The sequence below is a fragment of the Monodelphis domestica genome, chromosome 4, assembly GCF_027887165.1.
Source record: "Monodelphis domestica isolate mMonDom1 chromosome 4, mMonDom1.pri, whole genome shotgun sequence".
NCBI lineage: Eukaryota > Metazoa > Chordata > Mammalia > Didelphimorphia > Didelphidae > Monodelphis > Monodelphis domestica.
The window spans coordinates 370,386,655-370,403,441 of record NC_077230.1 but is presented as its reverse complement, the minus strand read 5'-3'; the positions used below and the strand labels follow the sequence as shown (position 1 = coordinate 370,403,441).

The 16,787-nt window shown below is 40.1% G+C and overlaps 1 protein-coding gene across 11 annotated transcripts in view; it reads right to left on the bottom strand.

The window, feature by feature from the left end:
• The window catches only part of CTPS1 (CTP synthase 1), a 94,114-nt gene that overhangs the window by 14,148 nt on the left and 63,179 nt on the right, over nt 1-16,787 (bottom strand). For 9 of the 11 annotated variants that reach the window (XM_016422533.2, XM_016422536.2, XM_016422535.2 and 6 more), the window contains 4 exons: nt 12,996-13,112; nt 12,659-12,742; nt 11,602-11,682; nt 2,976-3,127 (listed from right to left, as the gene is read on the bottom strand). In XM_016422533.2, coding sequence (XP_016278019.1) covers nt 2,976-3,127; nt 11,602-11,682; nt 12,659-12,742; nt 12,996-13,112 — 434 coding nt within the window. The remainder of the gene's footprint in view (nt 1-2,975; nt 3,128-11,601; nt 11,683-12,658; nt 12,743-12,995; nt 13,113-16,787) is intronic. The other 2 variants (XM_056825231.1, XM_056825230.1) reach the window with 1 other exon arrangement.

The following is a 16,787-nucleotide window of genomic DNA, read 5'->3' as shown; positions in this document are numbered from 1 at the left end:
CAGCTTGAGTACAAATTTGAATACTAAAGATATATTGTTAAAACTGACATGGGTAGAGAACAGCCGGGTAGCTCAGTGGATTAAGAGCCAGGCCTAGAGATAGAAGGTCCTAGGTTCAAATTTGACCCCAGATACTCCCTAGAGTGACTTGGGACAAGTCACTTAGCTCTCTTTACCTACTTAAGTCCTTATTATTCTTTTGCCTTGGAGCCAATACTTATTGTTGATGCTAAAGCATAAGGGTTAAAAAAAAAAACTGACATGAGGGCATACTGTGGGGATGGTCCAGAGGCATCATTTTCTTTGAGTGATGGACTATGTGATATGGGCTTGTTAAGATGTCATGGGACCTAAACCAGGCCAGGGAAAATTTAAAAGTTTAGATCAGCTGGGAAATTTAGGCATTACTTGGTCAGCCTAACTAGAAATCTTTTCTATACATTAGATTACATTCACTCTTTTCACTTATGAATAAATTCTCTAATATCCACTTGCTTGAAAACTTGGAACAACATAGAGAACAATCGTAACTTTGGACATACATTTTTAGACACAGCTATTGTGTTAGGTTTTTTCTTTACTTATTTGTTATGAATTGTGGAGAGATAAAACAACATCAAAAAATTTAAAAAAACAGGAGAAAACAAAATTCAAAGGGGAATGAAAACAAAGAAATTTCTGTTGTTATATGGACATTCAGAACTCTAACCACAATCGTTTTTCTACTTTGTGTACTCAAGTGTTTACATTTGTTAATGTTTAAGTTCACAATAAAAAAGATCTTTTTTTAAGGAAAAAAAATCCATGCTGACAAAAGGCAGAAGGAAGGTATGCCCAAAGCAAACAGCCAGATTTGGAGTCAGAAGCCAGCAGGGGCAGAAGCAGGAGACTCAAGTGCCACAGATTTCAACATCCAGGGAGCCAAGCAAACTCAGGAGCTCAAGTTAAAGGCTCAGCAATCAAGCCAAAATTTAAAAAATAAGAAAAAGCTTTGGTTCTACCAAGAGGTAGTCTGATCATAAAAAGATCCCTGACTTTGGAGCTAGAAAACAAGCTGATTACCAGCTCTGCCACTGCCTGCCTATGTGACCTTGAGTAAATCACTTAACCTGTCTAAGAGGTTAAAATAAAATGAGGAGGCAGAGAGGACCTCTCTAAGGTTTTTCTAGCTCTGAAGTGATGAAGATGAAGGTGTCTGTCCTAGAAACTAACATAGCTGAGCAAAGAAAGCCTCGAGGGCCAGGAAGAGATCCTATTTCTCCCTCTAAGGCAATGGTGCTGAAGGTTTTTCAAGTTCACATGTGCAAACAGCAATTTCAAGCTGCCTTTGAGTCCCCAAATTTCCCCAGAGCAGAGGAAGTGCTTGCTTTGGGTGGCTGGAGGGGGGTGGGGGGGGTGCCAAAAATGCATCAACTAATAAACAAATGTCACATTTCTATGGTCCTTTGAAGTTTATAAAGCAGTTTCCCTTACAACCCCAACCCTGAATTTAAGCAGAATAAATATTCCATCTTATAGATGAACTGAGGCATTAAGACTTGCCATACCTCATCCACATCAGAGCTAGGACGCTCACCAAAGGAGCCTAGGATAAGTCATTTTATGGAGTATGGCACCAATGGTGAGATCTTCCCTTGCTGTCCCCATGGCTGCCTGTGCTGGGAGTGAAAAGTGAGGGAAGGGAAAGGAAAAAGCTTTGTGGAAGAAGTTCTGGGTCCACAAAAGCTAAATTGGTGTTAGTGCTAACATCCAAGTTTAGGGACACAGACAGTGTGGGTTCAAGGCACTATCTTCTCCCCCACAGGGTAGAAAAAGGAAAGCAAGCACAGATACTTGGGTTAGAGGGTTGAGGTAGAAATAGAAATGATCTCAATCCAACCATCTTGTTTCAGGTCAGAAAACTGAAAGCTTCAGTGCCTGGTCAAGGATCACATGACATAGTAAATGGAAGAAATAAGATTTACACTTAGGTCCTCAGCCTCCCAATCTAGTCCAGCTTTCTTCTGGGACAGATAGTCCTGAGGAAAAGGTGATGACATCCGGGCTAGCCTATGTTCTCACTTTTCCCCATTTTATAAAGATGTCCTGGGTTTCTTTCTTTTTAGTAATGCTCATCATCAACAGCTGCCAACTTTACAGTGATGATTGCCATAGTTGCAGCCCAACTCCTGTCATTCAACCTGAAGCCAAAACACTCCAGGGTCCAAAAGCATTCCAGATAAGTAAATGGGAAGGGGCTGGGAGTGAGTGGGAATTGGGGGCAGGATCCTCCAGAAAAACTTCTAGAGCAAATAAAAGCCACTTGAATTCAAATGCAAATTTCCCAAACCTCAAATCAATCTCCAGTAGAAAGAGTCTTGAGATCTCAAATAAAGATCCAGTTCCTATCAACAAAATTAACAAGTGGCTTATACATTTCATTGTAACCAGATTAAGTCCAGAGTAGAATTTCTCAATAGAAACTTTGATCTGATCTGATTCTCTGCTGAAAACAATCTCTCCCAGACCTTCCCCAAAGGTGTGTCTCATTCCAGTACATAAAGGGTGGCAAAGACTTTCCAAGTTAGGAAACATTTAAATTGTGAGTTCAAGCACTATTGATCCCTTTGCGGAATCTGCTCTGTTCCAGGTGCAAGACCTTCATGGTAGTTATTATCCACACTGCAAGCTCTTTAGCTGGTCGCAGATGAGCAGATTCATATAAGCCCTTAACTGTTACTAAAAAAGCAACTCAAAGAGAATAAGAAGTCAGAAATATGTTCTCTTTGTTAAGAACATCCCAGGGCTTCAAATACAGGAAAAAAATTCAAAAAAGTCCTCTTGTGAATTCTTCAAATAAGATCTCAAAGGTTAAAGATAAAAATGAGATAGGAAAAAGTAATTATAATGTGATACTCTTTTGAAATACCAGTCCTATGGGATGAGGCAGAAATAATGACTGGGAAACCAAAGCTTTTTCAAGCTGTGACACTTACCTGTCAGCCATCTCCTTCCACTTCATCAGCATCTTTCTTGGCTGCCTCTCAATTGGAAGGTCAAGTCTCCGTAGAAAGTAATCTACAACACCCTGCTCTTCTAGTAACAGAGGGACTCGGTAAATAGAAGAAACATCATGGACGCAGATCACCTGTTGGAATACAGAATCCAATTTTTAAAAATAAAGCAGAAGAGGAAGGCAATTTAGAACTATGCCTAAAGGACTTAAGAATATCTGTCTGGGGCAGCTGGGTAGCTCAGTGGATTGAGAGCCAGGCCTAGAGATGGGAGGTCCTGGGTTCAAATTTGGCCTCAGACACTTCCCAGCTATGTGACTCTGGGCAAGTCACAACCCCCACTGCCTAGCCCCTACCACTCTTCTGCCTTGGAACCAATACACAGTAGTGATTCTAAGATGGAAGGTAAGGGTTTAAAAAAACAAAAAAAAGTCCGCTGCTAGGTTTGCACTCCGAAGAGACAATAAGGAAAAGTACAAAAATATTTATAGTGGCAAAAAAACTGGAAAATGAGGGGGTGCCCCTCAATTGGAGAATGGCTGAACAAATTGTGGTATCTGATGGTGATGGAATACTATTATGCTAAAAGGAATGATGAACTGGAGGGATTCCATGTGAACTGTAAAGTCCTCCAGGAATTGATGCAGAGTGAAAGGAGCAGAACCAAGAGAACATTGTACACAGAGACTGTTAACAGCGTAGAATGATTACATCCAGAGGAAGAACTGTGGGAATAGAAATGCAGAAGAAAAATATATGATTGATCACATGGTTCGATGGGGATTTTGGCTTTAAAAGATCACTCTATTACCAATATAAACAATATGGAAATAGGTTTTGAACAATGATACTTGTATAACCCAGTGGAATTGCTTGTCAGCTCCGTGAAGGAGGAGGGAAGAGGGGAGGGAATTAACATGAATCTTGTAACCATGGAAAAATATTTTAAATAAAATTTTAAAAATAATAACGCAGAAGAAAATCAATAAGGAAGGCTGGGAGGGAAATATATCATTTTAACAGTAATTCTCAAACTTTTTAGTCTCAGGACCCCTCCTTTTATACTCATAAAAATTGAGGACTCCCAGAGCTTTTATTCATGTGAATTCTGTCAATATTTGCTATGTAAAAAATTAAAAGATACATTTAATAATATTAATTCATTTTAAAATAAATCTCTACATTAACATAAATAACATCTTTGTGAGGAAAAAAGCATTTTCCAAAACAAAAATGACTTAGTAAGAAGTGACATTATTTCACATATTTTTACAAATCTCTTAAAAGTTTGGCTTGAAAGAATAGATGAATTCTCATTTCTGCATCTACATTCAGTCGGCTATCATATATTGACAACACCTAGATAGGTGAGTTCAAATCTGGCCTCGGATACTTACTAGCTGTGTGACCCTGGCCAACCTTGTTTGTCTTAAGGAAACTAAGACAAACATCTGTAAAATGAGCTGGAGGAAAAAAATGGCAAAGCAAGGCAATATCTTTGCCAAGAAAACCTCAAATGGGGTTATGAAAAGTAAGCCACAGCTGAACATCAAATAGTCATTTCAGATGGGCCCCCTGCAATAACCCTGAGGTAGTACAGGGTATTATCATCCCCATTTCCCCAAGGGGAAATTGATTAGTGGGAGGTTCAGTGCTTTGCCTATGGAAAGCTCTGTGTCAAAGGTGGCATCAAACAGTCCATACTGACTCCAATTCTAGCATATTACCCAGTCTGCTACATAGCCCATCAAACTGCCTCTCTTCATTATTTCCTAGAATAACCAAAGACCGTTAGACCGTTATCATGCTGCCCCTAATTTGCTCCTCCTCATCTCATAATATGACCATGGTGCTATTTACTAGCCTGGTTACCCTTCTCAGAAAAATGTATCAATTCTTTTCTAAACTATAATACTGAACACAGTATTTCAGATTGGAACTGGCTAGGGTAAACTACAGAGGATAGTATTACCTCCCTAGTTTTAGATACTCTTACTCTTTTTTTATAACCCTTACCTTCTGTCTTAGAATTGATACTACGTATTGGTTCCAAGGTTGGTTCCTTTTATCTAGATGAAACCTTCTTTTGTTTTGAACTCTGATGCTGATCTGAGTAAGGCTGATTCCCCTTTCCCAAAATAATCTTTCTGATGGTTGGAGACAGTTTTAATCCCTGTACTCCAATGTCTTAAATCATGGTGCCTAGACCTGAACACAATATTCCACATGAGGTCTGACAAAGGCTAAGCAGAATGGAGACTCTCAATTCAACTATTCTGAATAAGAGATTTGAGACTTGGTGTCATCTAAACTCACATTAGCATTTATTCTACACCAGCAATCCAAATTCTGTCTCATATTTTGAGTTTTCAGTATACTCAGAAAGCCACAAAGTTGACTTCTTTAAACCGAAGCATAATGACTTTCCATTTGTCCATATTAAATTTAATCTTATTAGATTTTAGTCATTGTTTCAGCCTGTTGAGATCCTTTATGACCCAAGATATCAGATCTCTTCCTGGTTTGTATCATTCACACAATTTAATATGCTTGCTTGCAGCCTGAAATTTTCCATAACTCTGGAAATTAATGACTTTGTTCCCCCCTCACCTGACCCAAGCCTAAAACCCTAGTTCATTTACCAAAGGCCCCGAATGCAGTGTCAAGTCTGTTCTCTTGGCCCTACAGGTTTTTTTTCTTAGCTATACCTATTATTATACATGTAGAAACAGTTTTTAAATAATTATTTTCTGCAATTTGCAATCCAAATCTCTCCCACCCTCCAATCCCTGTCCCCTTCCCCAGAGGGTAAACAATCTGATATAGGTTATTTCAACAGTTTCATGCAATTTAAATGACCATTTTCCTAGGTATTACAACCTAGCCTAGTGAATGAAGTCTAAAAAGCTGAATGTGCCCTTGCTAAACATGAAAAGGAGGCTAAGGCTTTTAGCTATCTGGAGTTATTTCCAGCAGCTTACTTAAGGCAGGTGGGAAAGGGGCTCAGTGACTCTGCTATATTAATTCCAGAAATCATCATTAACCCCATAGAGGGTAAAATTGCCCATGAACCTAGAGGGCTACTCCCACAGCATCCTTTAGAAAGGCTAGTTTGGGCTTCTGAACTCCCTCTAGATCTAATTAAGGTCTGCAAAACCATTCTCAGGTATAGGGTGCTCCCCTGGGAACCTCAATACTAATCCCAAAGCTGACAGTCAAGGTTGAGAAAGACTGCATACTGTATTTCTGAAGCTTGCTTTAGAAGCTTTACCATCAGTTATTAAGGCCCAAATATCCAGATAAAACATGGAGCCTCACTCCCTTCCCCCTAACCCATGAACCCCGTTAGACCCATTCTGACTTACATGGGCCCAAAGTAAGATTTAAAAAAGGTTTCCCAGGAGTAATGCATGTATCTAAACAAACAGCTAAAGGTAGACTTCGGTTTAGGAGCAATCCCGGCTTAAAGATGTAGTCTTAGAATTGGCTTCCTTAGAATGGCTCACTCCTCACAAGTCTCCATTTGGATTCAAATGCCACTGAGTTTCCTTATGGCTCAAATTCTACAAGCTTCTGGGGATCTGCTAGTGATATCACTAGTGCATCTGAGTTAGAGGAATCCCTATCCATAAGTATCTGTCAACACTTCTGAAACAGACCGCTACCTTTGATGAGATGATGGATACTCTTAGGGGACAGGAAAGAGATGTGAGCAAAGGGTGAGGAAACCAAGTTGGATCTAGCTCTAATCGCAGAAACTTGGAAAATAGAACAAAAAGAATGTCCCAAGTAAAGAAGACTATGCCAGGCAAGGCTTGCAATCCTTGCTTTCTAAGAAGGCATCCACTGGAGGTAACTTCGGGGCCAGGCCAAAGACCACAAAGATGAACTTGCATTCAGGTTTGCAAAGCTCATTTCCTCCTAAGAAGCCAGAGAGGAACATAATTAATTCAAGCTGCTACATAAGCTGCACATGGGGTACAGAGGCTATGTGACTTGCTCCAAGTCACACCAAGTCCTCTGGTCTATTCTAAATAAAATTAATTTCTTTAATGAGACGATACCAGGAAGATAAAGCCACACCACATCTTCCTGAATTCCCATCAAACAAAGCAATCACCCTCATGAGGCGCGATGCCTTTAAAACTGGGCTCTGGACATCCATCCACCACCAGGAGGTCCTAACGAGGATGCCATTTTGCCTTGAAAGTTGTGAGGTGCTGGAGACAGGTGCAGTGGGAGGCGGAGTAGTTCGGTGTGGGAGTTGGGACTCTAGTCAATACCTTCAGAGGTGCTCAGTTTAACTGATATCAGAGTACTGATCCATCTACTCAGGCCTGGACCTCCCCTCCGAACCAACAGCACACAATGCAGTCTGTGTGACAGTGAACCAGAACAGAGCCCATGCTGGGATCAAACACGCCTTTAGCCTTACCTGAACCAAATCAATGGAACAAAAGACCCTGAGATAAGTAGACAGACTATGTACGAACATTAACTTGAAAACTAGGCAAAAATGACACTGGTACATACATCTATCCAAGTCTCGTCCATCCAGAGTAAGGAAGTCAGGGATAATTGGGCTAATGTTAAAACGTAATGGCAGTCATCTGTTTCAAACTCTCCAAGCAAGGGAAAAACAAAACAGACGACCTGATGTGAGAAGAGACTGGCTCACTATGCATTTTGATCAGACTTGTCTTGAAGCCAAGAACAGCCTCTTTGTTGCCCCTTCTTCCCCCTCTAAAGTTTTTTTTTTTAAACCCTCACCTTCCATCTTAGAATTAATACTATGTATTAGTTCCAAGGCAGAAGAGTGGTAAGGGTAGGCAATGGGGGTCAAGTGACTTGCCCAGGGTCACACAGCTAGGAAGTGTCTGAGGCCAAATTTGAATCCAGGACCTCCCGTATCTAGACCTGGCTCTCAATCCACTGAGGTACCCAGCTGCCCCCCTCCCTCTAAAACTTTTAAAGGATAGTTCTAATTTTCTTACCCACAATCCCACTTTTCATTTTTTTCTGAACCTTTCTACTGCCCTTCTGCATTCCAACAGGAAAGAGGACCTGTGATTTTAGCAGAAGGGCTCCTTCAATAAGCATAGATCATAACTCAACAACATGAAAAGTATTCAAGTTGCCTAAGCAATAGCAAGGGATCAGTGCTGAGGTGGAAGGAAAACAGAACCATTCTAGGAGTTGGAAGGTTAGGAACTCCAGCACCTACATTTACTATTTGTGTGATCTTGGGAAAGTCACTTAGCCTTTGCAACCCATTTCCTACTCTTATTTATCACGTATAAAACGGAACTTTCCCTTAAATACACCCTTTCCCCAAACTTTGCTTTATCTATTGAGTGGATCATCATCTGATTCACCTAGTTTTTCAACCTCCAGCATTCTTGATTCTTCCCTCAATACCCAAATCTTATCTGTCAGTTCTCATCAATTCTAATTCCACATCTTTCATCCAATCCCTTCTCAAAAGGGAAGGGAGAAACTCAGAACAGAGACTTATATGGATACAAAGGGAATTCCCCACAGCTTAAAATGTACAGAAGGTAAACATGAGTGTGGTATGGTTCTGTAAAAAGTAAGAGCAATGCTAGAGTTCAGAGTAAGTTGACGCTCACCACAGAAAAAGATGGGTGTTTTTAAAGGGATGTTAGATTTCTCCCAATTCTAATACTGTCATTTTTTCTTCCATAACAATTTATAAATTCCTATTCTGCAAAGACTTGAAATGGACTTATAATCTAGGTTGGGAAAATATTCATATTGACAAAAATCCAAAAAAATAAATAAGGTGATGTTAGGAGGAAAAAGATCAAGAAAGGATGGGACCTTTGCTTGGGCTGGAGAAGACAAAGAGATAATGGATGACATAGAAAAGGCTGAACTACTCCATTCTCATTTTGTTTCCATTTTCTCTGCAAAGGAGAACAACTTTGACATTGGAAATGACAGAACAAAATTACTAACAAGATTAAGAGAGCACTTAGCTGTCCTGGATAAATTCATAAATCACTTAGCCCAAAAGACCTATATCTTCAGGTCTAGTAGATATGACTGCTGTCAGTGATATCGGAAAAGTCACAGGAAAATAGGAGAGGTACCAAAAGACTGGATTTAAAATAATAATAAAACCAAAATAAGAATATAGACGTTGAGACAGTGAGCTCCTTTGAGTTTAATCCCTGAGGAAGTTCTAGAATAGATCATTAAGATGGTTGGCTACCCTCCAGAAAGGAAAGCTGTATCTACAGAGAGCCAGTATTACTTGATCAAGAACACTTTGGCCTAATGTTATTTCTAGTAGACAAGAGAAATGTTACATATATTGATTAGCTATATTTAAGCAAAGCTTTTGATAAAGTATATCGCGCTATTCTTGTGAAAAATGAGCTATGGATTAGATGATAATACTATCAGATGGGCTGAGAGTAGGGGTTAATGGTTCCATGTTAATGTGGCAGTCCTCTAGTGGTAAATTCAGAGGTCTGTTTGGCCCTGAGTTGTTTAACATTTTTATTAATGACTGAAATAAAGGCAGAGATAGCATGTTCTTCAGATCTATAGATGACACAAATCTGAAGGACAGCTGGATGACAAAAATCAGAATTCAAAACTATCTTGACTAGGGCATTGGGCCAAATCTAGTAAAAGGAAAACTGACAGGGAATAATATAAAGCCTTGTACTTGGGTACAAAAGACAAAAAATCAACTTCCTAAAGTCTAAAATAGGGATAGATGAGGGGGGAAAAAAGCAGCTATTCTGAAGACTGGGGATTGTTAAGGGAATATAAGCTCAATTAGTCATCTATGTGACCTGACAGACAAAAAACCTTAACGTCCTCTTGGGCTGCATTAAGAGGGGCAAAGGGAGAGAAACTGGACCTGTAATGTCATTAAACTCCTGATGGTAAAGAAAGTTCCTCTAATCAATACAGATGGACCCTTCTTTAGCCTCTAGACAGTTGCCTAGAACAGAGATGTCAAGCTTGTACCCAAAACATTAAGAGTGGAAGAATAAGATTAAAATGCAACTGGGAAATGTTTAGCAAACATATTTCTAAATCATTGTGTGGACCCACAGGAAATGTTTCTACTTGAGTCTGACACCACTGGTCTATAGCAGTTGAGAGTCTAAATGACATATCTAGGGTCACAGAGCCAGAATGTGACAGAGATGGGACTTGAACCCAGGTCTTCCTGGCACTATGTCATGGCTCCAAGGCCCAGCTTCCAAGATGAGACAAGTGACGGTCCCTTTGAACACTGCCCTCCCTGGTCAGACTTCATATGCAATATTCTAAGTTAGAGGGCCCAAAATAGGGCAACCAGGATGGTGAAGGGCCTTTTGAGTCCATGCCTTCTGGAGAAAAGATCTGAGGGACCACAAGATAGCTATTATCTCCTGTGATGAGCAAGAGGGATACTTGTTCTGTTTGGTTATAGAAGGGAGAACCAGGAGCACCAGGGAGAAGTTGCAAAGAGACATTTAGATTAAATGTCAGAAGATTTCCCAACAATGGGAGCTATCCAAAGGCTGAATAGGCTGCACTGAAAGGTGGCAGGTTCCTCCTCCTTCAAAGTCTTCAAGCAAAGGCTATATGACTTATGTGTTTTGTTAGAGCTGGAAGGCCTTTAAAGGGACTGATCATTTGACAGTTCAGGAAAATTGGCTTATCCAGAGTCAATGGGCAGAGCCAGGAAGTCAAGCAGGTCTCCTGACTGCTAATCCAAAGCACCTGATATAATTCTCCGTCGTACCAACTTGCAAGAGCACCAAGCTAGCACCACTCTGCTAAGATGACTTATATACTTCTGTTAGATCCCAATTATGTCTTACTCCAGCGATGGCCTACTGAAAACAGAAACTAAGTATTCTGGACACCCCTCCCTGCCTTCCCTTCTGCCACCAAGGCAGAGGAAAATGAAAAGCAAACAGCTTTGAATCTCATACTGCACAAAGGGTCACACACGGTAGGCTGTGAAGAATGTCTGCCAACAGGGAAGCTGGACAGCTTCTCTAATCCTCTGGAATGCATCAGTAGAACTTCATTACTCTGAAAAATACCCATGTTCAAACACAACCCAAAGTTACATGTGATTGCTTTAAACACACAAAATCCCAGAACCTTAAGGTTGGAAGGGGCCTTAGGGATCATCTAACAGTTCAATCCTTTCATTTTACATATGGGCCAACTGAGACCAAGAGGTCCCAGGCCCAGATCCTGGCAATGCCTTACACCAATCAAAGTATCCCTAGGAACAACTTTTTTGATGGGAATTGGTCAAGGCAGCAACAGCAACAGACACCACCATTAACATAAATAATAACCAATGTCCCTAACTTCCAGTGGCACTCTTTGCAAAGGACTTTTTAATGCATGCCAGTCTCACACCAGCCAGATAAGATGTACCTAGAAGAAGTTAGATGACTTACCCATGGTCATACATTATATCATTCCAAACATGAAATGGCACAAAAGTTCCCTTAGGCCAGAGTGTGAATAAAGTTAGAGTATAAGTAATTCTAGGAAATTCCTGTGGTCTCATTATACCTACTCACTTCCCCAATAAGAAGACCTGAGACTAAACACTTACCTGCTCTGGCTCAACATGACAAAACATGGATATCTTCTCCTTCACTGATGTGTCAAGAGGATTAGAGCATCTGCACACCACCTAGGCCAAAAAATGAGGGCACAATTTTAATAGGAGATGAAAAATACACCAACATTTTCATTTGAGCTGAAGCAAACAGGCATCATTTCATTAAGAACATTGAATATAATGTCCCCACCAGATTCTGGAGAAACTTGAAATGTCCCCTTATCCCTTTTCAGCTAAACTTCCCAGCTCCAAATTGGAAGCAGGCCAAGAAATGATAACCCAAATAAAGACTACTTAATGAGCTGGGAGAGTGAAATGCCTATTACCTTTTAAGTGATATAAATAGAGAAGGAAAATCAGAGCTAGGATAGTGCACAAGACAACAGAACACTAGTTTACAATTTTCCAAATAAGTTCTGTGAACTTTGAATGGTTTCCACAATAGAAAGGGGAGTTCTGTGTGGAAAAATCAGAATGTTAAGCGATATACTGCCCTCCACAACAGTATGTATTAAAATGATCAAAACTTTTGGGGAGAGGAATAGGAAAACAAAGGTTTAATATCTATTATTCTGCTCCAAAACTTCCCCAATCCATCTTTGTCCCAAAGATATTCTTCATCCTTAATCCCAAATGAAATTTGGAAAATGTTATCATAAAGTATGTCATTGAAGCAAATTCCTATTTTCAGCAAATATACTTATGGATCAATAATCAATACAATATGAATCATGTGCACTTGATCTATACCAAAACAGTTTATACCTCCTTTATGCATTAGTAAAGTAATGAAAACAATTTGCCCATATTCTGGTGTCCGTAGCCTTAAGGTCTGAGTCTATAGCCTGGTTAATCCAAAGGAAATGGACCCTGACTCAAAGCCCACTGCCAGGCTCATACTAGAATCTTTCTAGCCTGATATGCTAGGTATGCCACAAAGGGAAGCTAGGTTTCTGAATACTTTTTGTTCATTTCTAGTTAAGAATAACTTCTGTCAAACATTTAAGATTAAAATTTAATCCCAGTACAAGGGAATTAGAAAAGTTACCAAATCTGGGGAAAGTCCAAGTCCTCTGAGTTCACGAACACTATTCTGGGTCGGTTTAGTCTTCTGCTCACCTGTAGAGCTTGGCTTACAAGAGGGAAAAAAAGGCTTTCTTTATATATGGAATTGAAAAGTTGACATTTTCCTTAAATGTTAAAAATAGGGGAGATTAACTGAATATCTGCATTGTTTCCCATTTGTCTCAAAAAACCCCCCCCCAAAGAACTCATGTTCTTTCTCTTTCCTTTTTTCTATGGAACAGAAGACAAAATCAAACTAACCCCTTAGTACAGTTTCCTCTCCACCCTCTCAGGTTCTCCTGATGCTTCCAGCACCTCACCTGTGGAACAAGGCTGACATGAATGTTGCAGAAGTTTTCTCGTTTTACTTTGAATTGAAACTGGCGGAAAGCTTCGATGAAGTGCATGCTTTCTATGTCTCCTACTGTCCCTCCAAGCTGGAAGCACAAATTTTAGAAGCACATCATTAAAGCTTCCTCTATTTTCCTATTCCTTTTCCCTCTCTGAACAGCAACTTATTAAAAACCTCAATCCAATATACAGCATAGCTATGAATTCTCTGATAAGAGTATACAATGTCAATGATCAGGAATACCACATTTCCTTGAGAAAAGTAATGTCACTTTTTTTAGACATGCTTACTCTTCCCTAAGGCTATTCTGGGTCTCCACACCTATGATAGGGAAAAATAAGATTAGGCAAGAAAGGTAGAAGTGATTCTCTTTAGAGAGGGGTCATAAAGAATGTTGCCTAATTCATATCTCCTAAAGTTAGTCATAAATTGTGACTGCAGATGGAAACCATGAGAGATAGAATATTTGCCTTCTACCTTTGAAATTACATTGAGATGACTATATAGTTGGAGTAATTATTTTTCACAATAGTTATTAGCAACAATTGTAATACTTCAATATTTCTTTCGTAAACTAGGTTGAGAAATGTTACCTAAATTATCTTTATTCAGGAAAACACCTGCTATCAGTTCCTACTTCTCATATTTTAAAGCTATAGGATTATTAGTGAGCACACGCATTCTACCATGGTCTGCTTATTCCCTAAGTAAACGGTTCTTATGCTGCAGCCCCCCAAATTCCAAGCCAATAATTTCACTCAAAGGCAGATTTCAGCCCCTCCTAATCTTTGCAACTGTGGGAAAACAATCACCCTATGGCCAATCAGTTAAGAAAATTATGGGGTGGCTGCTCCTCAGACAGATACTCCCTGACCAGGACTCAAAGCCTTTCCAGAACTCAGCATCACGTTTCCATGGTGAGATTCTGGATTTAAGGAGAGAATCAATAAATGACCTCCCAATTCTATACAGCCCTTTAAAAGTTTACAAAAGGCATTTTTCACACTGAAGTAGGTGGTAGGAGTATTATAAAGATTAAAATTTGGGGGGAAACTTGAGGCAGGTAGAAAACCAAAAAGGGGGCCTGATGGCAAGCACCTCTATAGATTCGTACAGGATTTGAGGGCTGTGAACAATCACGTTATAAAGAGACACTCCGTAGTTTCCAACATCAATACTGTTATTTCCTCTATTCCTAGCACAGCTACATACTTTACAGTAGTGGACTTGTGCTCAGCCTTCTTTTCCATACCCATACATGAGAACTCCAGGCATATTTTTGCCTTCACCTGGAATGGCTCCCAATTCTCCTGGTCCAGATTGTCACAAGATTGTGTAGAGAGCTCAAGCTTGTTTGCACAAATTTTGAGCCAAGATACAGATAACATAAAATTTAAAAACAGCAAATTAATAAAATACGTAGATGATCTACTCTTGGCTTCCACAGATGCAGAAGCATGTCAGGAAAATAGTAAACACCTTCTTTGGAATTGCACAAAAGAGAACATAAGATCACGAAGGATAAAGTTCAGTGGTCTCTCCCCAAAGTAGAATATTTGGGGTTCATTCTGACAGCTGGTGCCCATTCTATTTCTCCCAAGCGAATTGAGAATATTCAAAAATTGAGTGCTCCTACCACTAAAAAACAGTTAAGGAGCAATTCTGGGAGCAACAGGGTTTTGCAGACAATGGATTCCTTGCTATGGGGAAATTACTAAACCCCTTATAGCACTAACAAGGGATTCAGTTCCTGAACCCCTCAAGTTAGAGCCTGAACACCTGTCAACTCTATCAGATCTAAAAAAAAAGGCTATCCTGTCTGCCCCTGCTCTAAGCATCCCAGATTACAACAAGCCATTTACTTTGTATGTACATGAGCAAAGAGGAGTAGCTTCAAGTGTTTTAACTCAGACTTTGGGGCCTTCTCAGTGCCCAATTGCTTATTATTCAGCCCAGCTGGATCCAATAGCTTCAGGAGCAGCACCATGTCTTACAGGCATGGCTGCTACTGCTTTGCTGGTAACAAAAACTGTTGATCTAGTATTGGGATGCTCATTAACAATTATGTGCCCACATGAAGTAGAAGCATTATTACTAAGACAGAGAACACAGGCATTTTCTGATCAGCGAATTACAAGGTATGAAATAACCTTGTTAAACAACGAAAATATTACTCTGTACAACACTGTACAACCCTTAATCCTGCCACCTTGCTTCCAGATTTCCCAACTTCAGGAGAACCATTACACAGTTGTGAAACACTAGTGTCCATGGCAGAAAAGCCTCAGGATGATCTCTTGGACCCTCCCTTAAAAAACTCAGACCTGGTCTTATTTACTGATGGTTCTTCTTTTATGAAGGGATGACATACCATACAGTGGAGCTGCTGTAGTCACAGAATTTGCCACTGAGTGGTCAGCTTCACTGCCCTCTAACACTAGTGCTCAAGGGGCAGAACTCATAGCTCTGAAACATGCCTGTATAATTGCCAAGGGTAAAAAGGCAACAATTTATACGGATTCTAGATATGCTTTTGGCATTTGTCACTCGGTCAGGATACTATGGCTCCGGAGAGGATTTTTAACTTCAGCGGTAAAATCCATAGCTAATGCAGAAATTATTAATGAAGTCCTTTCTGCTCTTCAGCTGCCTGAAGCCCTAGCTGTAGTTCATGGCTCTGCCCATACAGGTGGCACTGACCCTGTCTCTAGGGGAAATGACTGAGCAGATGCTGCTGCAAAGCTAGCAGCCATAGAAGAAAATTAACAACCACTGATGACTTAAATTTATCACTTTCCTATAATGAAAAGGAAGTGGAAAAATGGAAACAAAAATTCAAAGCAAAACAGATCAATGGAGTTTGGGGGTCACCTGAAGAAAACCCGTGCTCCCTAGAAGTTTCTATCACCAAATTTGTCAATCTGTTCATAATAATGGCCACTTTGGTACCCAGGACATCGTGGACTCTGTTAAGAGAGTATGGATAGCCCCTGGTATAACTACTGTAGCCTCTAAAGTATGTTCAGCCTGTCCTATTTGCCAGGCATATAACCAACACAACACGCCTTTCATGGAAAAACCTTTGGTGGGTATCCTCTGGCTTACACATCTTTTGAGCACCTGCAGATAGATTTTATAACAATGCCAAAGGCTGGACAATATAAAATTTGTCTGGTAATAGACCAACTGACCAGATGGCCAGAAGAACTTCTTACATCCCGAGCCACAGAGGCTTTTGTTGCTAAGGTGCTTTTAAAAGAAATTATTCCTTGCTTTGGCTTGCCAGCACGTATTGATTCCGATAGGGGAAGTCATTTTACTGATTCTGTTCTAAAACAGATATATTCTTGCTTGGGGATAAATCCATGTTCCATATCATCCCCAGAGTTCAGGCCAAGTTGAAAGAATAAAGAACTTAAAACTATGATTGGCAAATTATGCACTGAGACACATTTAAAATGGCCTGAAATTCTCCCTCTGGCCTTATTTTATCTTAGAAGCAGGCCTAGAGGAGACTTACATATCTCACCATTTGAGATGCTTTTTAGACATCCACCTATACAGGCTAAGCCTATCTCCCCGGCTTATACATTGCTATTAGGGGGAGATACTACTATTGCTTCCTATATACAGGAATTACAGCACAAACTGCGTGAGCTACATGAATCTGGAGCTGCAGTACAAGCTGGACCACTAGACTTCTCACTTCACAACCTGAACCCAGGAGACGTGTATATAAAGAACTTCCAGCATACGGGAG